The 26,263-nt window shown below is 44.3% G+C and overlaps 1 protein-coding gene across 6 annotated transcripts in view; it reads left to right on the top strand.

Annotated features, from left to right (window-relative positions):
• Nucleotides 1-26,263, top strand: part of LOC124175394 (POU domain, class 6, transcription factor 1) — a 164,007-nt gene that overhangs the window by 55,649 nt on the left and 82,095 nt on the right. For 4 of the 6 annotated variants that reach the window (XM_046555604.1, XM_046555603.1, XM_046555602.1 and 1 more), the window contains exons 1-2: nucleotides 10,700-11,438; nucleotides 25,789-26,081. In XM_046555604.1, the coding sequence (XP_046411560.1) occupies nucleotides 25,818-26,081 (264 nt within the window). In that variant the 5' untranslated portion in view covers nucleotides 10,700-11,438; nucleotides 25,789-25,817. Of the gene's footprint in view, nucleotides 1-10,699; nucleotides 11,439-25,788; nucleotides 26,082-26,263 lie in introns of those variants that run through there. The other 2 variants (XM_046555600.1, XM_046555601.1) reach the window with 2 other exon arrangements.

Below are 26,263 nucleotides of genomic sequence, written 5' to 3'. Positions count from 1 at the left end.
ATCTAAAAAGGAAATCCTAGTGATAACTGGCTCACAAGTTATTCCTGGTATAAATACTGTAGTATTGTTGAACATTTTAGAACTTGGGTTAAGTCGAGTGTTAAAACTTTTTACTAACTCAGACCTGCAACACAAATATTGCGCTTATCCTTCCTGGGTATTCGTCTCATCACATCACAAGAAATACCGAAGAGAAAATCAATCTAGATTTACAGAAAGAAAATTTCTTCACGCGGGCCTTACAGCTTTACCGAAGTTTCTATATTCCCAGAGTTTCTCGGACAGTCGTTCGTTCGATGCCGATCGAAATCTCGGTTATTACATTTCGTGAAAGACGAACGAGCTGGAACTTGATATTTTTTTCCAACACTTTTCACCGACGCTCTACTTACCTTACAGCTAGGAATGTTTCGTAACGCCACGTATCGAAAAAAGTCCTTCAATGTTCCAGAGAGTCGTGACGTACAGCGGCTTGTCACATGAGAAAATTCAAAAAAACTACGAGGCGTTGCGAGGCTTTCGTAGGATTGAGGGTAAAGGTTCGATGCCGATCGAATCCGATTGTCTTTAGAGCTGATCGATCGCACGGTGGCCACTTTGTCACTTTGTCGGTCGGTATCTCGACGAATTGGCTCTGCCTTTCTCCTTCTCCCGTTCCCTCGTTCCCTCGTTCCCTCGTCCTCTCAATCGTCCCGTTCGTTCCTCGCCCCTTTTTCTGTTCTTCTCTTTCTCCTCCGCGGCGTCGTTTTTTTCCTCTCTTCTTATTTTCCCGTCGCGTTCCTTTTTTCCTTCAGCGATCGGCGGCGCTTGGGTTAGTCTCCGGTCGACTCTCGCGCGAACAACTTTGTTGAGGCGCATCGCATTAATTAGCCGCGGATTCCACCGGTGAACGCGCGCCTTAGCAGCCCGGGTCTACTTGCTCGGCTCGACGGCAGGACTCGGGCTCTCTCTTGCACGCTTCGTACTGCGGCTTGTAAGTATACACAGAGGGAGAATGAGAGAAAGAGAGAATCAGAAGAAGCCCGTGCTTTCGGTTTATACTTCTGGGAAGGCGCTCGTAAAGACTGCCGGCTTCCAGATACTCTGTTATTATCCTCGCGGCAGCGATTCCTAAGGCGAACGGGGTCCAGGAGCTCCGCGTCCTCTCGCTTCTCTGCACGCTCCTTAAATCCGATCGAACGTTTCACCCCCTCTACTCATTTCTCCGCACCGCCAAGTGCCGCACTTACTTTTAATCATGATTACACATTTACCTTATGCACGTTCAAATGTGCCGCACTAACCGTATAATAACTGGAATACGAGTAAACCTGCCCGAGGATGAAGGAATGAAAAAGATACCATCGGCTGAAGTTCCGCAGAATGAGAAATTGTCGGGAATTTTAGGAAAATATCATTCGTTCCGAGGGTCGCAATCGCGCCTACGTTCCACCTACGAGAATCGACACGCCGAATGATACCGAGAGAATTTACCCCGCCGGTTATGGGTCTTCGGTAGGGACGTACACATGCACACATGCCTCGAGTCCCGCCCGACGCGAGCAACAGGTTCGAAGCATTCTTCCCAAGACATTCTTTGTATAGGTATGAGACTCGACGATCCCGCTTGTTGTCGGGATCGTAACGTATAAACGATGTCCCGGTGAGTTGATTCGTTCGGATGGCTATGTATGTACGTCCGGATGCGAATCGCGATTTGGCGATGAGAGTTTTACGACGATACTTCGTCCCCGGGAAAGCTCCGCGAAAAATCCTAGAGAGCTAAGTTGCAGCTTTGGCTTATCCGTTGACGCATTCGCAGCTGTAGTCCGGTGTTGGCTGCTTTGCGATGCTTTGACGCTAGTAGCCCTCGAGACGCCTTCGAGTCGAGAACTCCTTTCTCAGCATCCCCCTCACGCCCCTCAGACAGAGGCCTTTGTTCTCACCCTGATGCATGTCCGTTTGACGGTACGTAACTCGCGATGCTGCTTATACCGTCGCTACTGTTACACTAACTAGATATATGCACCGACGGAATGATCGACCTCCGGAGTCGGTGAACGCTAGTCGGAGCTGACCTGCAGCTCCAGCACCCAATTCCTCGTTAAAGGGAGTTGGAAGTGAATTTTCCTCCTAGTATTTGCATGTGTCGGTGAGCTTTAAGGGGTTGGATTACCGAGAAATCGATCCTGGCATCCATGACCAGTCGATACGATAGATAAAAATCGAGTGTCGCTTGAAATGGTTATCTGATTTTTTTGAGCTAATGCGGACCGATGATCAGTTTTTCATTGTTCTCGTCATATTTCATTATTCCAGGTGACAAAAACTGTGATACTGCAGTTATTTCAAATCAAAGAATGAAAATTTCACAATCGACCTCGTCTAGCCATTGCCTTATACGTAGATCTCAAAAGACGGCGCAAGTGGATTCGGAACATGTAGTCCAACAAAAGTGTACTACGGCCGAATGGAAGAGTGAAATGTTGAGGGAGCGAGAGGACGAGGGAGGTGTGGGCGAATGCAGATACACATACATGTATAAATGAAGCAAAAAGTGGTGGTGCTGCGGTGACTGAAAGTTGGAAGGTGGAAGTTCGAAGTTGGAGAAGAGTTGGTAACCCAGTGCCGTCGTCGAGTGGCGGGAGCAATATAGCCGACCGCGAATGAACGTGGCAACGGATGGAGAGGCAACACTTTGTAGTTTTAATCGATCCGGTGGGACGGGGGACGAGGACGCCAAGTGGGAGAGAGAAAAGAGAGAGAGAGAGAGAAGAGAAGGAGAGGAAGGAGAGGAAGGAGAGGAAGGAGAGAGCCAGCCGCATCGCGCCGAGCCAACTCCTACAACTTGAACAGACAGCTGGTGAGCTACAACGGTTCCGCGTGCAGGCTGAAGATTCCACCGTTTCGTACGGTGGAGTTGTGAAGGGTTTACTCGTCCTTGCCGAGGTCCTTCCTTGAAGTAAGACGGGCGAAGTTGCGCAGATTTCGTTACATCCTGCCGCGAATGCGATCAGGGAACGCGAACTCGAAATCTGCTTGCGCCATGACTGACTTTTACATGCAGGATTCACCCACTTGGATTTAAACCTTTCGCGGTCCTGTGTGCTTTCGGCTTTTGGCAAGATGGAAATGGCTACTTTTCGATTTAAGGCGACGGGTCGGGGTAAAAAAATAGACATGTCGATTGATAGAAGGACCAGAATATCGAATTTTCATAAATAAGAAAATCTGATTCGTAAAATTTATCAAATGTGGTAAGTCCGAGTATAGAAAATTGTAAATATAAAAAGTCGAAATACAGAATGATAAAATGTAGGAGGATCAAAACATAGTACGACAAAATCGAGAATCTCTATACGATTTTGTATTATTATCGGGAGGAATTCAGACGCTTCTACAGTTTGGCATTCAATGTTTTTAATCTTTCTATTCTCTTACCCCTCCACACTTCGTCTTTCAACATTTTTAAATTCCATAAATTGAGTTTTCTCTTCTTTGAAAATTCTATATTACGCACACGAGCACGAGACAAATTGATCCGTCTTCAAAAATTAAAAAATCTGTGAAATTTGAGATTACTAGGATTTGAATTAATGATCTACGTTGGGGGCGCAGAGTAAGAATAAAGCATGCGTTTAAACAGGTACCACAATCAACCCCGAACGACCGTGCGATCGATATACGACCGTTGCCTAATTGCAGCGAATGGTAAGCCTGAGTAAGCACCTACAGCCACATTGTGCATTGCAGATCCAACCGCGCCTAACTTCCTCGTCATTGAACTCTGAATCCAATTCCTGATGGTGCTACAGCTGGTGATATTATACATATAGGTATATAGTCGTGTTACGCAGTCGTGCGTACCTTATAATTCGAGGACTAACCACTACTACGTAATATGTAAATATGCCGTGATGTTATAACCGCGGATCGTCAGATTGCGCAGAGCTAACATTTCTTTCGTAAAATTTCAAAACAATCGTGATTTTTTTTTACTTGAACGATTGGCTCGCCTTTCGTGTTTGGAAATTTCAAATTTCAATGAGAGGAAAGGAAAAAAATAAAGAGAACGTTCATTAAGAATATTTATTTGTACAAACCTTTGCCAATACAATACAACGTAGAAATCGTCATGTTAGAATTACCGAAAATCCTCCGATGTGGACCATACTGTAAAAAAAAAATGTTGTTAATTCGGAAATTCAACATCGGGTGGAGTTCGATTGACAGCAATTTACAGTCCACAAAAGTCGGTACCGGATACTTCTTACAGTGTAGAATTCTTCGCATTCACTCGTATCTCGATGTATAACACGGCATTTTTTTATTCGAAATTACACCGCAGCGCGACAGGGAGCAGCGCTTAGCCCGACGGCTATTACTACTTGTTTTGCGGCCGATCGTCGCGTCGATCCGAGTCCTCACGAGTTGCGGGACTTCAGGCTACGTCCATTTCGCGCAAGGGCGAGGGTGAGAGAAACGAGTCGAAAGGGCGTCACAGAGAAAACCACGCGAGGTTGCACTGTAAAAAATTTGGTGTCAAAATCAACACCATTTTAACACCACGCGTAGTCCCGAAAAGTCCACTCCGCTGGTGTGCATGCTTGGTGTTAACAGACAGTGTTAAAAGTTCGGTGTTCCGAAGTAACACCGATTGCAGTAACACCCGAAACCTGACACCTTCAGAATAACACCAGAGTATTGACGCCCAGACAATTATGACACCATAAAAATCAGCACCAAGGAATTTGAACCCTGCGAAATAACCACATTGAAATGGACACCATAAGAATCCACACCACTAAATAAGCACCTTGCGAATCAACACCAGCGGATTAACACCCTGGCAATAACACCAAAAAACTGACACCCAGTTGATAACACCAAAAAACTGACACCCAGTTGATAACACCAGAAAATTGACATCCGCAATATAGCACTATAGAACTTACACCCTGAGAACAACTCCAAAAAATTGACACCATGGTAATAACACCAGAGAATTGGTAAACCGACTCTTTTTTTTCTTGTATGAATATAGGTATATGCATATATGACACATGAGGTAGGGTTTAAAAATAAAATACAGTGATTCGTAAGATAATCCAAGTCAATATGTAATTTCTGTTATATAGGTAAACACCATACATGTGCTTTCAAATATATACATATATAAACTTATTTTTGCTTATACATATATACATATATATAATCACATGAACCTTAGAATAATCTTACATATTATATATTTAATATCAATGATACAAAACTTATTTTCTCTTTAACAACAAATTGGCTAAATAATAATTAATCATTATTGTTTGTACTTTCCGTTCTGCGGGATAGGATCTTTTCAATACGGTATGCATTTATATGAACATATGAATTGAGTGACACGAAAAGACGTAAAAACTAATAGTACAATATACATATAGATTATAATTATGATAATGATGAAAATAGTAGCATATTGGTACGTTTAAAAAATATGACATTTCGGCACTACGAACGTGGTAGTTTTGTGATAACTTTGATGAAATTCATAGGCATACTTATGATCCAACAGATTGAGATCGATTAAACTATAGGTCTTTATAATTTCGGGTTCGACTAAAAAAGCATGGTACTCGTCACTAAAATATTTTGTTTTACATTTGGTACAAATAACGAATGGTACATTGCGATGTACAAAGATATGAGTGATGACCTGAAATACGGGTAGATCCGTCTGTTCATCAATATGGGTTGCAATTGAAAATCCGACTTTATAAAGAAATCCAGAAACTACTTTTTTCACCACGAATATTCTATCGGATGGATTAAATTGAAAATCGCTTCTCGCTAACAAAAATTTAAATATAAAATTGTCATACCTATCAAATTTGCCTCCGCCTGAGCCAATAAAATTTCTTTCTTTTGTGTCTTAGGACAGGCATTGCGGAGGAAGATCAACTGTCCTTGCGCACTTTCCTCATTGTGAGGGTACACATTTTTGGGGGTTGAACGTTTTCTTTCTGCTCAATTTTAACTTCTTTACTCGGCACCTGACGACGTCTATTGCGGGTGCGCAGTCTCCAGGAGATGTAACCTGACCGGCCTTCAGGGTCATAGAATATTTCCTGAAATTTAAATCAGTAAATGCTAGATAGTTTTATTAACACATAAACAATTCGCTACTGTATATGATCCTGTAAAAAATATCGGGCTAAAGTTTCACTTATATATAGGTAAAATATGTTAATTCAAAATTTTTTTCAAAGCTAATGCCGACTAGAATGTGGCAGTATTTTATTCCAATTTAATAATTTATTTCCAATAAATTCACCAAATGGAGATAGGTTAGTGTACACCGAGCGTTTTGGTAATTCAGTACGCGGAATGAAATGATAATGCTCGGTTCGTACTCAATTATACAAGTCAGCACCAAATGGTTTAAAATAACACTATATAGCGTTGAAAGAACCCTAGATACTATTCAAAGAACACCAAATAGTGTTAGATGAACAGAAAATAGCATTTAACGTTTTATTGGAAAATATTATTTATTAACACTTACCTGCAATAATAAAATCATTCTATTCCAAGGCCTTGCCATTGGGAGTGAGCACTTTTATCCATTTAGTCTCCCCGTTGTATCGTCCCTTTCGCAACTGGAAAGATGTCCCGGTAATAATGTCACCACTATCCGGTGCATCCTGCACATTTGCTGCTTGCTGTGCACTATTGATCAACACATTTTCCATTTCAGGGCCATCCATATTAAGCAAAGTCACGGTAAAAACATTAACAAAATCTGATTCCGACATAACTAGAACCATACACGAGGCAGACGACACGTTTTACCTGAAATGCGAAGTGACTGCTTGTAAGCGCGCGTGGAGGAAACTGAGTTTTTCTGACTGCGGGCTAAGGACTTGCGGCATGTTAAAACTTGTACGCGTAAGAGCTTTCGACATCAGAATGACACCATCGGTGTCAATTCAACATTGCGTCGGTGTCAATGCAACACTATCTCGGTGTATACGTAATTCTGTGACAGACTTGGATTTTGAGGTTGACACCATCGCCGTCAAACCAACACATTGTAAACAATCGACGGTGTGAACTTCTATAAAACTTCTATAGACTGCATTTCGGTTTGGAAGCAGCACTATTTGGTGCTTTTTAACTTCCCGTTTCTCCGTTTTCGGAGAAAAAAGGAAATTATTGTAATCACCCCGAAAATGAAAAGTTAGGTGTTCACTAAATCTTGACGTTTCAAGATCTAGAGAATCATCTCCGACCGCTTTCGGACGGACGACTGTGTGTGTGTATGTGTGTATGTATATACGTGTGTGATCAATTTTTTTGTCCCACGATATCTCAAAAACGAGGCACTGCATTTCAATGATTTTGGTCTCAATCGACGCGGCTTTTCAAAACTTAGAACTGATTAGATTTTTGCTTTGATCGGTTCAGTACTTTTTGAATTATTCGAACATCAAATCTCCGAAAAATAAAATAAAAATATCTTGAGAATGGATCAACGGATTTGAATGAAAATTGGTACCATGAGATTTCTGGGGTCGTTGATCACGAATATGGGATCAGATTTGCAAAATCTGAAATGGCGAATCCAATATGGTGGAATAAAATCTAAAAATATTCGGATTTTGGTAGAAATTAGTAGTCGGAGGTTTTTTGGGTCACCGATAACAAATCCAAGGTCAGAATTCCCAAATTTATAATGGTGGATCCATTATAGTGGTTCAAAATAAAAGAAAATCATATTATCTTCATGTAATATGGTATCCAAGGACTTTCGATACATCAATCACGAATCTGAATTTGTAGTTCGAAATTCGAATTGGATATTAATATTTTTTTTTCCGTCAACGCGGAACCTGCAGTGTGATAACGGGAAGATCGAGGGCTGGCTCACGGTCAGCTTGTTAAACACACGCAACTCGTCATTTTCGACACCATATAGTGCTAAATTCTTGAATTAACGAATAAATGTTGCCCATATAATATATACTAATTTATACATACATGCGTATAATCTGATATAATCTTATTGGATCAAATTCGAATTGTAATTTGTTTGTTTTTATTTAATTTTATCGTGTTAGGGCGGACTATTTTTTTCCCGAGTAATCTCGCGCACGGTGAGATATAATCATTGAATATAATTCTCAAGTTATGTACGAAGATTTCCGACATCTAGACAGTGAGTATACCTCGTACCACAGACGAGGCTCATTGTGACTATGGGAATTTTTATTTTGAAGATATACTAACTTCTGAAGAGGGTAAATCAACACCTTGATCATTCAAATTGCACCGAAAGGTGTCTGTTTGAGTAAAAAACTGCAGATGGTGTTGATTCACGTAAGATGACATCATTTTTAATTCCAACAAAATTGCCGGAGTATTTCATAAACTTTATTGGTGTTATTTGTGACACCGAAATTCCCAGCCAATAACACCGAGCTTGTCTACTAACTTCTGAATAGGCTGAATCAACACCTTAGCCATTCAAATTGCACCAAAAGGTGTTAGTATGAGTTAAACACTGCAGATGGTGTTGATTTAGTTAAGATAACACCATTTTTAATTACAACAACATCGCCGGAGTTTTTCATACACTTTATTGGTGTTGTTTGTGACACCGATATTCCTAAACAACAACTCCGAGCTTGTTTACACCGCAAATTTTTTACAGTGTGGGGAGGATTAAAACAGACGGAGGGGGTGCGGATCGGACGGTTGCACTGGCACCGGACGATCTATAAATTGCTCTGTCACATTCTTGAACTGCAGGTAACTCTCTCACTCTCCACACTGAGAAGAGAGTTTATTTAAATTTTTCTTTCATTACGGTGAAATGAATGTTTGGTTATTATCAACGAATTTTAGCAGAGCCAAATGTGATTCGTTAACTATTGACTAATTTCTGTCGATCGTGATTTGGCACAGCTAAAATTTGATAATAACAACAAAATATTTATTTCGTCATATCCAAACATACGTTTGTTAACAGTGAATAAACTCGATTCTCACAATCAGTGCATCGTATAATCAACCCCTTTATCCGGAATCTTGTCCAATAATACAAATCTGGAACGAAACGGTTGCGAACGTGAACTTCAGTTCGATTAATTTCGTCGTCTGGTCACAGTTACGAACGAGCAGCAGCTTACTGAGAAACTTAAGATTTTCTTCCGACACCCAATCAAGTCATAGTTTACCGATGATACATTTCGTCCCACCATCCGTAAGGTTTGAACTCTCTCGGAATGAAAACTCTGTATAAAAAGTATCGGTGATCGATCGTGGAGACCATTTTGCATATTTTATTCACAGCGCCGCTTAGAAATGACCAATTATATTACCGTGGTGGTGGATCGGAAAAGTGTGAGAAAAAAGACAGACCATATGCATGGTGAACCGTATCGATTCATCGTCTGCGAGACATAATTTTTCGAATCCCGGATCAAGTTTGCACACCTGGCTGCTTTAATAAAAAAATTAAAAAAAAAAAAAAACGACAAAAAAATTAATATCCAACCAAGGCGGGAGACTTCAACGCGGCGACGATACGATCTTCTCCGATACGATAAAGTTTTTCTTCCAACCCTCGACGGTATATCCCCGTATTACAGCGAAATTCTGCGCAGCTTTTATTCTTACCCTCTTCCAATCAGTGCCTGTAATAAATTGAATTCCATTTTAAATAATTAAATAACAATGCGACAATACACAAGATTGTTTGACCATATGCTCAGGCGACCCTTCGAAGATGTAGGTATTTTTTATTTATCCTCTTCCGAATTCTTATCAGGCTATCGCATGGTGGGTCGTTGAAACAGGTACGTACTTGCAAATTCACATCGAATCATCGTCCGTAAATCATTTGGTGTGCCTAATTCCAAAAATCATCAATCATCAATCATACACACCCTACCGCGTAGCGTACAATTTAACTGTCAGTTTTCCAAACGATCTGCTCGAGTCTCTTCCAAAAATACACGGTGGTTGATTTTTTTTTTCTTTTTGGTCGGCCGATAGACTTCTCAATCCTCACCAATCCGAGTTTCAGAGTAAAAACTTACCTTTCCCGTCCTCTTACAATCAGTATTAGAAGCATCGTCAATACCGATACTCGCGAATAAGTCCACCACTCTTAACCGACTCCACAATGACGCGACTAAAACAAAGCCTCGCAAGCAGTTACCTACTTTCCGTATCTTGTCCGACCGTTCGCGAATATTCGAGGTGCGTCCGAGGCGTCGAAATTTCGCGTCATCCGTCCACCCCTCTCGCCAAGTCTCTGCAGGGCTAGCAGGAGTTCGAGTCTCGTGTCCCTGGTGCGATTTGCATCGCGGGTCCAGGCGTCGTCGGGGGTGCGAGGAAGGGTAGCTGCCGGCTCGACGGCAAGGGGGGAAGAGGGGGTGTATCGGAGCTACACCCCGTGTTCCCCGTTCACCGTTCCCCGTTCTCCACCCCCGGGGCACCGCGAGTCCCCCGAAAGGCTGCTCGGACACTCGGTAACAATCATAACAAGCCGATCTCGGGACCGACCCGCAGCCCTCCTCCGCGCACGGCCCGCCTCCGGCCACGCCCCCCACCCCCTGCCCGCCACCCCCGCGTACTCTGCCCCCACCACGAAGCCCCGAGAGGACAGGAGCCGCGAGAGGCGGCGAACCCTCGTCATCGCACTACGCAGCCAGACTGCGAACCGGGAAGTACCGGGAGGCATTTACGCGCGTTACTTTCCAACGCGGGCAACGTGACGCGCGCACGCCGTTCACCACCGTACGTCCACGCAACGTTGGTACTCGAGGATCGGTCGAGAGTCACAAGGTGCGAGCAACGACGAAGGGAAATCAACGCGGCTACGGAGCCTAGAAAGCTCCGAGCTTCGTCGGATCGTCTCGGTCGCTTTCTTCGACTGGATGAACTTTTTCACCACTCCGCGGTGATCGGGTTGTGGTCAATTGTTGTGATTTGTGAGCGTGTTTTGTGGCCAGCAGCCATCGAGTTCACGCCACGTGTGCACGTGGGAACCACGGCGTGACGCTTTGTAAGTACGCGGACGAGAGGACCATGGCGAAGTCGCGATACGCGTGAAATCGATCCCGAAACACGGAATGGATGATATTTGTGAGTAGTGAGGTGGTGGCGATGATCGTGATCCTCGTACAGTAAGTTCGTAATCGTTCACCCGTATCGCGCGTTGTGACTCTGTGACACTTTTAAAACGTAAGCAGATACATCTCTTGCTAACCGTTGTTATCGAGGAAAGTGTTGTTATAATCTCGCATTTTTCATCACGGAAGAAGAGGACCACTGCTTCTTCTCCTGACGTTTCGGGGAGGAAACTTCGATCGCACGGAGGGTTTGTTCCCGATTTCTCGGATCCCGAGGATACTTTCTCAACAATCAGGAATCACTCGACAGGAACCGTTGAAACGGTGAGTTGAAACACTTGCGACCTTAATCCTGACAAACTGTTTTACCGCACAGTGCGGGTTATTCGATTAACGCGGTACAACAATGCAGCAACAGCGTACGGTTCAGCTGGGTCGGCTTTCCGATGAAATGACGAATCGTCAATTGAAATTTATTAGCTCTCCGCGCTGATGAAAACCGGCATTCAAATGATGACGGTCCACGTAACGAATCCGATTGCGCATCGCGATGCCTTCCGCTTAGAATCATGACGAGACGCAGACGGTGTTTAATAGGATGAATGAATATAAATTATATGCATGTATTGTAGTATTATATAATTGTGTAATAACGTAACGACAATTCGTTGATTTGTTGGGCAGGAATAACAGTTGGATGTAAGTTCAACCCATGACATGAGTGTTTGTAGATCGTATCATTATTTTCAGGAAACTTCTTTTAATATTTATATATATATATATATATATCTCTCTCTCTCTCTTTTTCTCTGCTTCTTGTATGCGATTTTGTCCTCTGCGCCTCTAAACTAACAATAAAATTTATAGAATATCTAGCCAGCCGTTCTGTTCACTCTTAATCGGTACTACTCATACCTAATTTAATACGTTAATACCAAATTTTCAGGGAGTAACTTATAACGCATACATGCGTGTACCTTGTAGGATTAACTTACAGTTGACTAGTTGTAGCGATATTATCCCGATTAGCACAGTGTTCTTTAATCAGCACAGAACTGATTTAAATATTATATAATTTGTTCCATGTTTTTTCTTCTCATCGAAAACTCTGTTGTTAATACATTTGTGTTGTCCTTGGGGGGCAAATTGCTCCAGGATTTTATGAATAAATGCTTTTTGCTCTCTCTCTCCCTCTCTCTCACTCTCTATCTCGATATATTTATATGTACAAATAGATATACGAATCGTGGTTACGTCGTTGAACAATGAATCGTACGAGCGCGAGAGCGTGAAAATTTTACTTTTGACATTATCACCTATACTTCCAAGTGGCGATATGTGGTGGTGGTGTATAGGCGGGCAATACTTACGAGCCTATAATAATGCGCGCTGCCATGTACTCGGCAAACTCGTACTTTGAGCGGGGACTGCGGACAAACAGAATAATTAAAACCGCATTAACTGGCTGCAGAGCTGGTCGTCGTAAAAATACGAAATGATGGAGAATTAAGGAAACCGTCTCGGTAATTACCCAATATAAACTAATAATAACAAGTCGCGCGGAGAGTTGTTGGAAAGCTCGCGTTTTTCGTAAGTTTCTCGCGAGATACGGACACACCTACACTCTGCGCGTAAAACACATTGTGTACGTATGGACTTAACGTCACATATACAACGCACACAAGTACGTTGAGAGGCGAATCGCTGCACGCTTGCACCGACTTATGCGACACAACGTTACGTGTACGTCATGTGCAGTATAGGTACTCGTATTATACGAGAGAGGAATTGTTTTATCAGCGATTGCAATTAAGCATTTGTTTCTTAATTACCTCTAATTGCACGCAATTATATACACATTCACGAGTATAATTAAACAGTATGATGTCACCGCTACGGTACTATGTACTAGATGTACGCGTACGTGTGTATATTTATACTATATTTTGTACACACACGTCGAGCCATGCAGCTCGAAGCCTTATACCTTGTACCTTATTATACTTCGCGCGACTGCATCGCGGTATATTATACGTATCCGTAACGTGGCGTTTCGGAGTCGCCCGTCACAGTATTTAATAGCCGTGCATCACGTGCAGTCCGATTATCATTGAAGTGCGCGTTCGAGTATCGTTATTTTCATCGGATTGGGAACCTGCAGCGATCGCGCAATCTTTCAATCAGCTCCGCATATTATTACACAGTACAGGACCCCGCTGCACGATCTCACAATCAGCGAATACGGGCGAAAAGCGAACGCAAATTATCGCTTCGCGCGCGCGCCTCTGCACGCATGTGAAGCTATAAACTGCAAACCCATGTGTCGAGGTAATTTTCTATACACGCGCTGTTACGTTAGCAAGCTTCTTGAACATCGTATCACGCTACAAGTTTAATTAACCCTACGCGCGTAGGACGCGAGTCCGCGACGCGTTTTACAATATTGCATATCGACGCTTCGACGAGGCGATAATGCGTTTCGACTGCCAGGTGGAAGTAACGATACACCGTATACCTACACGTACGCTTTACTTGACGCGAGAGAAAGAGGGAAAGAGGATTTCGCAACGCTGCTGATTGCTAGAGGGGAGAGAATTTGTCGAAAGAGGACAATCGGCGCGCGATGCTCACAAAAAACGAGTCTCGGGCGTTGTGGCGTCTCGACGCGCGACGTCGTGTACATGCGTGCGAACGCATACGCGTACGTACGTAAGTATGTACGTGTACGCGGTCACCGTCGCGGCGAACGCGCCTCGGGACTCTCTTTCTTAATCCTGATTACCTCGAGCTTGGTACAATTAAGATAATCTCGGCAATTAAGTTACCTACTTTAATGCACCGCTCGGGCAAGAATGTCGGCGGCTGGAACTCTCGGCTCTGCCTACCTACGGTTATCCACACTCTTTATACGCCACAAGCTAGAACGAAGACGTTTCAAGCAGGACCGAACGCAGCCTGGAGCGGCCGATGGGCGAGTGAGTTCAGAGATAGCTTCCGCGTTATACGCACGGCGCTTCTTTCGGCACACCCGTGCAAATCTGCGATGATAATTCACCGCTGCAGTCTCGACTCCCGGCTACTACTCACAAACCGTGTTGCGACAATTAACTTGGTAATTACACACGGACGGCCGGGCCGCGCGATTGAAATGCGACGCTGAACCGCGAAAGCGCGTCGTCGATGATCGAGACTCGCCTTCGTTCGTATTCTCCTTATTATCTTATCATTTACCGGGAATTTTTTCCGCCGAAGCGCCGCGCCGACGAGTCGAGTCAACAAGCTCGTTAGAAACGCGCCATCCCGAGCTTTCCGGTTCCCGCCTTCCCGCCGCCGCGTGCGTGTGACCGCAGTCAGCCGGGGGCACGACGTGTAAACAGAAGCACGTGTCGACGGCGGCGTGACGCCGAGTTGCGGCGGGGGTTGAAACGCCGGCGTTCTACGAGGTGGAAAATCCGTACGAGTTCGACGCGGCGACGGGGGCGGTTTTAAGGGTGGTTCAGCGTCTCGCGCCTCGACCGAGTTCTTTGCTTCGCCTCTCGGAAGTCGCAGGGGAGCCGACTCGAATCGGGCGGGGGGTGGGGGGAACACGAAGGAGCAGCCACTCCACCCGACGACGAGGAGAGATCTGAGACGATATTGTTGCGGTAGGCACTTGAATCCCGCGAGGAGCCGGAGAAAAGATCCATTCTCTATAAAGGCTGGAAGCCGTCCCGGCGCCAAAACTCGAGTCAAAGCTTCTTGAATTTCACTTCTTTGCTTCTTCGTTCATCACCCCCCCCCTCCCGTTCCTCCGCTTTACAACCTCCGTTATACCCATGTATGTATGCATACTGCTTCTCGGAGGCACCGCGTCCGGTATCAGCTATTTAAGACCAAGATTTGCCGCTGATATGGCCTGTTTTCGATTAGTTTATAAATTGCCTTGACATCCTATTTAGATATTATCGGGCGTCACTTAGGTAAATGCGAGAATCATCGATAGTTCAAGACACAGTACCGGATTGTTTTAATTTTTTCAATCTCTTTTGTTCGATGCAAGTAAATTATAATCGATGTTAACTTTTTCGTTACTCGCGCTACGGGCCTGGCGCCGCCTTTCAGACAAAAATCGTTATACATATACATAACTACGTGGGTAATATTGACTTCATACTTTACCAATTCTCTTTCTCGGAAATGTTTACCATCGTTAGATATACTTATAACGAATAAGTGTTTGTTTTAATGTATAATAAAAGCATATTTATATTCAACAAGACCGTGAAAAAGCGGCACAGTGCTCATTATTCGAGTTAAATAGTCGATTTAATTTTTCTCACCACGTTGTCAGATTTTACTCGGAACCTCTCAGCTGAGAGTAATAACTACCTATACATTTGGTGCGTTTACATAGCGTTAGATTTAAAGGTAATTATATTCGATATATTTATTTAAAAAATAAACAATCAAGGTATTTAGTAGAAATATTTCGCTATTACATCATGACGCGGCAACGTTGCATTTCGTTTAACACGGGCGTGGGCAAAGTGCTCGCCGCGCGATGAAATTTTGTCGGGCAAGCAGGCGCGAGCAACGAAAGTTTAATCTTGCGTGGAGAGGTAGAAAAGAAGGTTATACAGAAATGACGATGAGATCATGCTTAACCTTCGGTCCGAATTCAGATGCAGGCAACAAAGAGTCTGCGACAAATCTATGCGTTACTTCCGCCTCGATCGTGTGAATATTACAATTGATCACGGAAAACTTTCACTTTGCGTTACCGGAGTGAATGAAGTTTTCGCTGAATAACGATAGAAGATAAGATTGTACGTGCGACATGTGTAATGTAATTTTTATCCGTACGTCGATGAGTAGAGTAAATAAATTCAGAGATAACAATAGAAAATAATATAATCATCCGAAAATATTTATTCAACGTAATTACTCGTGTGCCTAACAGTAAAGTGGCACAGCGCAGTGCTCGACCAGTTGAGGAAATAACAACGAGAGGATATAGTCGTACAATTCCACCGAATGGTGGGTTTTCCCTGCAGAGCGATTCGAGCCCGGCGCGCGAGAACAAACTCTCTTCTTTTCTCCAGTAATTACAACGTACCTAACCCGGCACCGCAAACGATTGCGATTTTATGCATTTTCCGTACGTAGGTATAAACGACGTGCGACGACGCGCGACGCCGGCAAATTAACAATGGAATATTCGCAATCTTGACATTCGTTCAGGAAATATTTCGAGGCGAAGTTTTTCACCCACGCGCGCGGATCGGGACAATGGATAAACAGGATCCAGTTTGCCGGTTTTAACCCTGACACGTTTGACTGAATACTTTTTCCTCTCTTCGACGTTTTCTTTCCTTCGTTTTTTTCTTTTATTTTCACAAAACGTACGTACGTCAAAACTCCAGGCGACGTACTGACTCACCATCGGTAAATCCTCGCCCCGTTTCCTGTCTTCGAAATTCCGCGCTCGTTCCGCTTCGCGATTATTCTTATTTCTGCATCAAGGCACGAAACGCGCGCGTGTTTGTTGGTAGAATGTGCGAACGGCGCGTGCGCTTTTACTGACGAGAAAGAATAATAACCGAAGAAAAGAAAACCGCGCTCGAATCATCCAACGGAACGGTGCAACGATCGAGAATATTGGCGACCGACCGGCTGTCTCGTTATCGTCGCGCATGGCTGCAAAGAATGCAACAAATAACCGCAAGCGCGACCTGGACGTTCACCCTTGCGGCACAACGGACCGACTCGAGGGTGCGGGCGATATTCCGTGAGCGGGAGAGAAAATGAAATGTTGCGGAGGTCAAGAAAACGGATCGATGTTAGCCACCCACCCCCACCTCGGCTCGGCTCCTCCACCCTCCTTAAATCCTCCAGCGCCCCCGAATAGACCCTTCGCTTCGGGTTCTCGCTCTCCTTCAGCTCCTCTTTTACTTTACTACGTCGCGCGTTTCGCTCGTTTTTTTCCGCCTCGTCTTCTTTCTTCTTTCGCTTTTCGCGCTCATTGAGGTCGTCCTCTTGAATCGCTTCTTGTGTACTACGTATATATATATATATATATATATATATGTATAGTGTATACATACCGTACAGCTATTTGAAACGGTCCGCGTCACATGCTCCGGTTGAAACATCTCCGATGGGAAATTAACTCGCACGCTCAACTCGGGATAACTTTGCTATTTCAATGACTGAAAAGCTACCGTGGAAATGTCCTGGATACTGATGTGGAAAGCCTAACTCGCGGCATGAAATTGATTTCCGGGCTCGTTGGCACCACGCAGACTTTTGGATCTCTTCTCTTGTTCGAATTATACTTACAGCATGCATGGCTATTGTTCAAATCAGTGCAGTTGGTACATAATATCGTGAGTTTTACTCACGTACAAATATACGTACCTTGCATAATTCAAACGTTTACTTAAAAGTATGCGGAGTGTATGTGTAGGTACAATATCTTTCATGCGGCATAATCAGGAAAATCCACGAGCGTCTTATTGAGGGCTTATTTTCTTCGCAGTGCTCGCGAAGCTTCGTGACTGCCGTTCCGCGCACCCCACAAAGTTTAATGCCAAGCGAAGGGTGTCATTAATTTTAATAATTTGACAAAACAGAGTAAAAAGGAACTGAAAAAGAGAAGCAAAAAAACTGCGGGGCGGGGAAGAGAGAGCTTGGAATAAATAAAAAAGCACGTGCGACCGCCGACACGCACGTGCCCCCGCTCTCTCTCTCTCTCTCCTTCTCTCTCCCTTTCGCTCTCACTTTCTTCTTTTCCCTCTCCGTCCGGCGGGAGTCCTTCCGTGCCCCGTTGTTATATGCATACCGCGTGTCGCGTCCTTATATCCACCCGCGGCGCCGATAGCGACACGCCAAGCACTCGCACAAGGGTTGCGCCGGCGTTCTAGAGTGTTTTTGCACGCTCGGTACTTCTAATGGACCTAATTTGAACGCGAAAAATCCTCCCCGGCTTCTGTATACGCCACCCCAGACCGCACGCTTGATGCGTCTCTGCACGTACCAGGAGATTTTATCAACATGCTGGCTATAAACTCTCTCTTTCTCTCTCTCTCGCTCTCTCTCTCTCTTCTCTCTCTTACCTTCTCCCGAGCGCAATACGTGCTTCACATTTTACCAGTCATGTTGTGCCATGTACGTATCGTAGCCGTTTCCTGGTATTAATTGCACTTCTTCAACAAACAGGAACCCTCGAATCAAATATTCCACTCGGGGAGAGATCGTAAAAATATCGAATCAATACAATTCTCAGAATATAAATCGATATTTTTTGCACACACGAAGATCTGCTATCTTTCGTTTCCTTGAGTTTTTTTTTTTTTTTCCTACTTTCAATCGGCAGAATATTTTAAAACTTTGAGAACGTTTAAGTACAGTATAATAAATATTCTTAACGTGAAATTCAAATAACTATAGATCTTTTTTTTTTTTTTCATACTCCCTTACCGACGGTTCAACCTGTTCTTCAAAAATTTTCCGAATTTGTGTTGCGCAATGCTGATTTCTTAATAATTGGAAAGAAAGAAAAAAAAAAAGAAAAAGATCAAAGAAAAATTAAACGTTAAAAAAAGTAAACCTACAACCAGCACTTGACGATGTGTCTGTGAAACTGAAAATCAGCAAAAGTCTATGATTTTATACCGTATGATATTCTCTGATTCTAGTCAGAAACGGAGGAATGTTTGTGCGAACGGATTCTACGTGTTGATCAATGAATGGCGCGTTGACCATCATGCAGCGGTCAATGAAAACGGTTAACCCCCCCTCCGCCCCCTCGCGCCTCCGTCCATCGGAGTCATCCGCACCGTTGACACATCGTGTGTGGGTGCAACAGCGTGCATATTGCCTGCATGTTTATACGTGCCTGCACTTAGAATCGCTTACCCACCTACCTAGGTATTACCTATTTTATTTCACATCCTGCACGCGGAAAAGCGATCGAGACAAGTTCTTTCGAGGATACGCTTTGAATTTTGATATCTGCAGGACATTATACGGCAGTCCCTGCTTATATGCGTATAACCGTATGCAAGCTTGTTTGTAGTGTTCGTTTTTGGGACTGAAATATGTATTCTCAGTGGGGGGGAGGCGGTATTGTAATAAACGCGTACCTACAGCTGAATTCTATTTTCGGTTATTTGGAGTTTAATGCACTCTCTAGACTTTATTTAGCTTGTATCTCACGTTTTCCCTTCATCCCTTTCATCCCTGTAAACTGTTATTACACAACCTTGAACGCGTATATACGAACAGCTGGAAAATATTATGTCAAAAATTAAAACTCGCTTTTTTTTTTTTAATTTTTTTCTCTTCGAACGTATCGGAGCATAAAGATCTCCAGTGAAAACTGTATTTAATACCGCTGGATAAATGTATGCTTCCGACGATGCTAGTCGGTACGAATATATCAACTTGTACGAATCAATCGATTTCAACTGAATACTTTATGCGGGCTACTTACCAGCTAATGACTGTCGGTGATTAACGTTAATTTTTCACGCTTGGCCACGGCCCTCAAAGCTTATGATATTATTCATCAATTATAGTTGTATGTATAGTTGATATCCGGTCGAACTCGAGTCGCGAAAGGGAAAACGACTAAGATACTTAATCAACTATAATCTTAATTGCACAACTTTACAATCGGCTGTTACAATCGAATGCTTAATTTTATATTCCTTTGCTCCGCGGCTGACCTCTGTCACACACACGCACACATATATATATATTTACATATATATATATAGGTATATATTTGACCGCGCGTGGCATGCGGATCTTAAATACATGTAAAACTCTGTAATATTTGTAATTATAACGAGTAGAGTGGATAAAAGGTGTCGACATATTAGACTGTGTTGAAACGCTTGAGTGCACATCAATAAATTATATCGACATCATTATCGTCCGGTCGATTGTAGAAAATTACGTTCAACTTATACGTGTCACGAAGCCAGCTCGCGCGGCCTATTCCTACAGGCCATTTCTAAAATAGATTCGCCCGTGAACCTCAGTGCAACGGAATAGAACTAGAGCTTTATTTTAAGCAGCGTGAAAAACCCTCCTTTCGCATAAAGTGAAAAATAGCTTCCAGTCGATAAAATTTCGTCCATCGATCGATTCGTCATAACGAAAGGAAATTCCCTAGGTCGGCGTTGTAAAAGTTTTGCTCTTCTCGCTTCTATCCGTGTAACAAAATTCAAATTCCGCTAAAAAAAAGAACTCGGATGATACACAAATAATTTCCGTTAAACAGTACGTATATAATTGTGCAAGAATAATTATCCTCGTCCGAAACCCAAGTGAACGATGATTTGACCTAACGGTGCGATTACGCGGTCTGTACGTCGTTCCGTAAATTTCTCCCTGCTGCACCCCAACGAAGTTTCTCATATACTCACGTAACACGCCCTCCCCTTGCGTCCCACAGTTTTATACGCGGGTATTGACACGCACGCACACCGACACACGTATTAATATAATAAAACGCACCGGTTCAGTTTAATCCTTGCGTTTCGTGACTTGGAACAAAGCCTCGTGGATTTCCGCTTGAATGGGATCGCATGAAACGCCTATTACACGTTATATGCGCCCACCTTTGTACCTTGTACATCATAGGCGGTATACTTTACCGTCGCACACACACACGCACACACACACGCTCGCCCTCACGTGCTATCATCTAGCGGCTACTCCCCCTCCCCTCCTTCCCCACGGCGAAGCTTTGCATGCACCTACGTCACGCGCGTATTCGAAGCCTCACATGTTCAGGGTTGTGGGTTTTCCTTTTTCCTTGCTCGATGAAACAGATAACTACTGATAAATAATATTTTCCCAGCGTCGTGATTATCTCGTTTCAATGATACGTACCGTTTTAGCCCGCCTCTCACAACTTAGCCCAACAATAAAACCAAGAAACGCGCAAGTTCGTACTCCTCAACGACCCGCGTACACATGCGATTACATTGTTTCGGCGAATTGGGTATAACTACCGTTTCGCAGTTTGAAACAAAGAAATATATAAATAAAAAATTACCATTTCTACGTTTCAACGGTGTATTTATTTCATCGCCGAGGCAGATCGACGGTCCAAACAAATTTTATATTCACGGTCTCGACGCTGTTTTCAGGCTAGCGTCGGGTGTTCTCATACATTCACATTCGAATTTCGTCAATGCCGAGTCACGCGTCATTTTTGCTATATATGCACGTCGTACGTAAACTTTACGCGAGCTAACATGTATACATATATACATATAATATATGTAAAGAAACGCGTGCGATAGAAATTGCTGAAATGATCCCGAAAGTGAGGATAAATGAGAGTTTGGTTCTACAATGACGCGGTAGGAGGTATAGTAACCAGCCAACTGTTCCCGCTGCGATGATAATTCAAGTACTACGAGGGACGTGTGGTGCATACGAAGGACCCGATGCACTCCGCGCAGCACGGCTCCCTGACGCAAAGAAGCCGGTGAACCAAAGTTTGGAAAGCCTTGTAAAAAATGTGGAGCGAGAGCGTCGCGGCGCGCGGGCGACGGTGAAAGACCGGGGCTAAAAATACACCCCACTCGATTTATCGAATGATACTCGCTTTACTGATTTTGCCTGATGATGCAGGTTCGAATTAACGCGAAGCACCCGCGAGTTTCGTCTCTTCGTGTCGTGAACCGATCTCTGCACGCGTGTATGCGTGCGCATGCTTAAACGAGCTGCCGGTACTTAACGCGGAGCAACAGCTGTATACGCGTTTTAAAGCTTTCATTTTTTACGCACGTCTACACGTGTATGTGTATACGAGGCAGCTCGCTCTTTCGGCTGTACTACTGATCTAACGCGTGAATTTAACGGCTGGACCGGGAGAGGTTGGATGATGCGGGAAAAGCCGAGTGAAGAGGAAGAGGGAAAGGGGGGGGGGGGGGGGGGGGGGGAGAGGAGAGAGGAGAGGAGCGAAGATCCGACACGCGGTTGAACGGTACGAGGGGGTATTTGCCTGTACAAGGGATGCGGAGACTTGAGGGGGCGGGGGGAGCGATTATACGCTCCAGTTATTTATTAGTCTTTCCATACGTCGTCCGAAAATTCTTGAAAACAACTCTTCCAATTGGCTTCATAAATTGTAGCCGTACGTCCGTGTATACGTGTAGCTGATCCCGGAGGTTCGTCGTTTCGGGCCCCTCGGGCGTTTTGGCTAGGCGGAGAGCCAGACGAACGGACAACCAGTCTACTTCTAACCCACGTTATCTCCTCCTCGACTTGCCCCTATAATAAGCTGTGATCTGAGACCGTATATATTCCACAGCACACGGGGAACATCGCGGTTGCAATTACAAACTGGCCAACATATAATTATCTTCAATGACCATAAATTACTGGATTTTTATCCACAACATTCTTAATTACCCTTTGAATTAACATCAATCAACCACCCCCCACCCCACCACCCTCTACCTCGGTCTTCCTTAATTATTAGGTATCTCGTTCTATGACCAAGATACACGATTATAACTTGGAAAACGTGTGCTGTATCATTTTACGACGACTATACGTGTGCCCTGTTCACCGTTCTGACTTCACACACATTCGCGTCGCTACTTAACGCGTCGCGTCTGACGGGTATATATGGAAAGAGTACGTTTCACGGAAATACTCCCTCCTGTTATACATACATCCTTACATCTTTATTTCTCGTTATTTCCTCGCTGACAATAACGCGGAACAATGATAATTACCGTTGTAACGAATCGAAATTACAAAAGCAACCTTGACAGTCCCAGATTTGTAGGTGAGATTGGTTTTTTTTTTGTTTTTCTTTTTTCTTTTAGAACCATTCAGATGCAAGTCCCTCACCGCGTGTGATCACAGTCTTTCTGAAACAAAATAAAATATAACAACCGTTGGCAAAACTCATATCCGACCACGAGACGAATCTAAATAGTCCGTTTCATCGGGGTGCAGATTTGTTGGATCCGGTGTTGTAACGATCGTCAATTGGACAATAATTTGATTTTCATTTATCCGCTGTCTTTGCGTACCGCATCGCAATATTCTTTGTTGTTCAACAACATGGCGTTGAAGTGATTCGGATCGTCTTTCCTCGAACGAGATGAATCAGATGTGTGATTAAAACGGAACGATTATGGGGGGTTCAATTCTTGAAACTAATTGGTCAAAACCTTCTAGTGCGTCTGTAATTATCTAAAAAAGTTGATGCAATCACTACAAACAAGAGCTCGACTCCTTAGACACCCGATGGTTACGTAGCAGCATAATAATACTAGGGCTCAACACTAGACGCGTAATTAATATAATCCGGGCGAAAATTAATGGCCACCTCCCCATCCTTCACAAAGGGAATAACCCGCCGGCACACGTACCGGGGGGATACATAGGAGCGAGATGATTCTTGGGGGTAGCGCGGTCTGAAAGAATGCCGAAAGTTCGTTTAAAAATATACGAGCATATCCCCGCGAGACTACATATGTTCTTTCGTGGATGCACCGCGGTGCGGGGGAGGGGGCGGGGGGGGGGGGGACAAAGAGGGGGCCATTTCTGCAGTCTGGCGGAATAAAGCGAAAATAGTAACCGTGCTCTTGCACAAGGAATGTTAATATCATACTGCGGAATAAATCATCGAGTATGCTGAGAGAAAGGAAGACAGAGCGAGAGAGAGAGCGAGAGAGAGAAAGCGAGAGAAAATAGAAAAAGCCGGTGAGCCGTAAGTGACAAACACGTATAATGAAACCGACTGAACTCGCCAAATGACGACCACTATAATTACTACTCAGGCCCATCCCGCGGGTTCTGCATTCCTGACGTTCCTCGGCCCGCTTTGTTTCCATCACGCGTGCATACGTACAAACGACAGCCAACCCGAAAACTGATCCGGCGATTTCCTGCCCGTGTTTTTCGACGAGTCATCTCGTTATACTCGTGATTATTGTTATTATTTATTTCTTTTTTTTTTCTTCTTTGAGGGGGGGGCGGGAGGGGGGCTTTTTTTTATCAACCTCGGTCAATACGCGCGGTGCACGGCGTTAAACATATGCCCGACTTGTCACTCGGCTTTGGGAATGACACGCGTTTTGACAGGGCTTTGCGCGGATGTGTGCGCGAGTTGAAAAATGAAAATTGCTCGCCTCGCCGGCGGTATCGGGCGGGCGAAATGATCCATCCATCCATCCGTCCATCCGTTCGTCATACGCGCGGACCGACTACCATTTGAAAAATAAAATTTTGGACACCGGCCAACGCAAAAATAGAAGCAGATGTTGTTGGTTGCGTTTCGAACGCGAACGAGAACGAGCCTTAAGTCGGCGGGACGAAGGGTGAGGACGGTATAGACGGTCTGCAAGTGGAAAACCGGCTCTTAGCTATCCTTTATATTATATAGAATTCTCGGTGATTCCGTTGCCCTTGAATTCTCACTAACCGTACGCGTTTAGATAAAAATAATTACACCGCCGGTTGGGGAAGAACGTGCCGTATGTATGTAAGCAGAGAAACGGCCTCGCGTGCCCGAAGAAACTTTTTTTCCCTCTTTCTTTCTCTCTCTCTCTCTCTCTCTCTCTCTCTCTCTGTCTCCCTCTCCTTCTTCTTCGTTTTATTTCTCATTTCTTCTTTCTTTGCCTTTGAAGTCGTTGGTGGCTAAATGAACTCCTTATAATTTCTCTGTCTGCCTTCTTAACAGATGTTTGCTCGCGTTAATTATATTTAGCATATATTCAAATGAAATGAATCGCGTGTACGTTTCTCGAATCGCGTTACTTTCGCTCACGTATCTTCTTATATATGCATATAAATATGTGTGTGCGTGTATATATGTAAAATGTACATGCATGACGTAGGTACAAGTACGCGATTGCACTCAACGCATTGTATCCATTGCAACAATGTATTGTATTATGTACGCATGCATATAATCAGCATTGCAAGAGCTCGGCAACGTTCGTGCAGTATTTTTCCCGCCGTTCAACATCGCGATTCGAGGAGAATAATTCCACCGACAGTCGAAAATAGTAATAACAAGTTTATCATCGTCGTTTCATCATCTCCGCGATATATTCTCAATTATTATAGATCGGAATCGGACAGTAAGAGTAATTACACGCGAAGCTCGAAACTGGATAACTACTTTATGTTACGGAAGCCACCGCAAGCTTGCAATTAGAACCGCGCGATTATTTTCCCGCCATCCTCCACCCCCCCCCCCCCCCCCCCCTTTCATTTGTCACGGCATGGACGTACAAACACGCGGATGTGTAATAACTGGCGCGATCCGGTAAAGATACCCCCCCCCGATCCCTCATTCCCCTACCTCGAGTCAAGTGTTTATTCACGTAAAGCGAGGAATAGAAAAAGGAAGCTCGCTTTCGGTCTAGGTACAATATACAGCGGAATACGACCGGCGAGGATCGTAAGAGGAAGGAATATCTTTTCTTTTTTTCTTTTTCGCTTTTTTTTCGTCACATCTTTTGGTCTCCGCTTACTTCCGCCGTTGTGAAAACATCCGTGTGAGAATCCCAATCCGTCCTCTTTTAATCACCTCTTCCGCGGGGAAACTGAAGAAATAAACACCGCGAAGCAGCGGCAGCAGCAGCTAAATCTCCGCCAACTCTGACCGGATCTACGATAATCACCGTCTCTCTTGTTCTTACCGTAGATCGCGGAGATTCGGGATGCGAGGCTGACATGGCGGAGGGCTCGGCCGAAGAGGAACAGAGCAGCACAGCGGCACCTGCCTCGCCCCCAGCTGACCTCCGGACCCTGAACACCCAGCTGTCGCCCCCCTACTCGCACCATCATCTTCAGCAACACCTCCAGCACCGGCAGCATCGCAACATGCTGGCGACCGCCGCCCCGCCGCGGCACAGTCACAGCCTCATGTCCCATCAGATCAAGACGGAAGCAGACCTGGACCCACCCTGCGACGTCCCGCTCAACCTGAAGAGCGAGGTGAGTCGAATTATTCCTTGTTCGTACATATCGTCGCTGGTGCATTTTCACAAGTAGATAGGTATACGCCTTGATCGATCGATCGTTTCCCGTTCGACCTACAACGAGCCGGATTTTCGTGGGTTCAACGGCTTTGCTTCGCGCCGTTCCAAATCTTATACGATCCGGTCGGTTTTACGAAT

This window comes from Neodiprion fabricii, chromosome 2, assembly GCF_021155785.1.
Source record: "Neodiprion fabricii isolate iyNeoFabr1 chromosome 2, iyNeoFabr1.1, whole genome shotgun sequence".
NCBI lineage: Eukaryota > Metazoa > Arthropoda > Insecta > Hymenoptera > Diprionidae > Neodiprion > Neodiprion fabricii.
The sequence above is the reverse complement of the archived record's forward strand: the minus strand, read 5'-3'. Positions and strand labels throughout refer to the sequence as shown.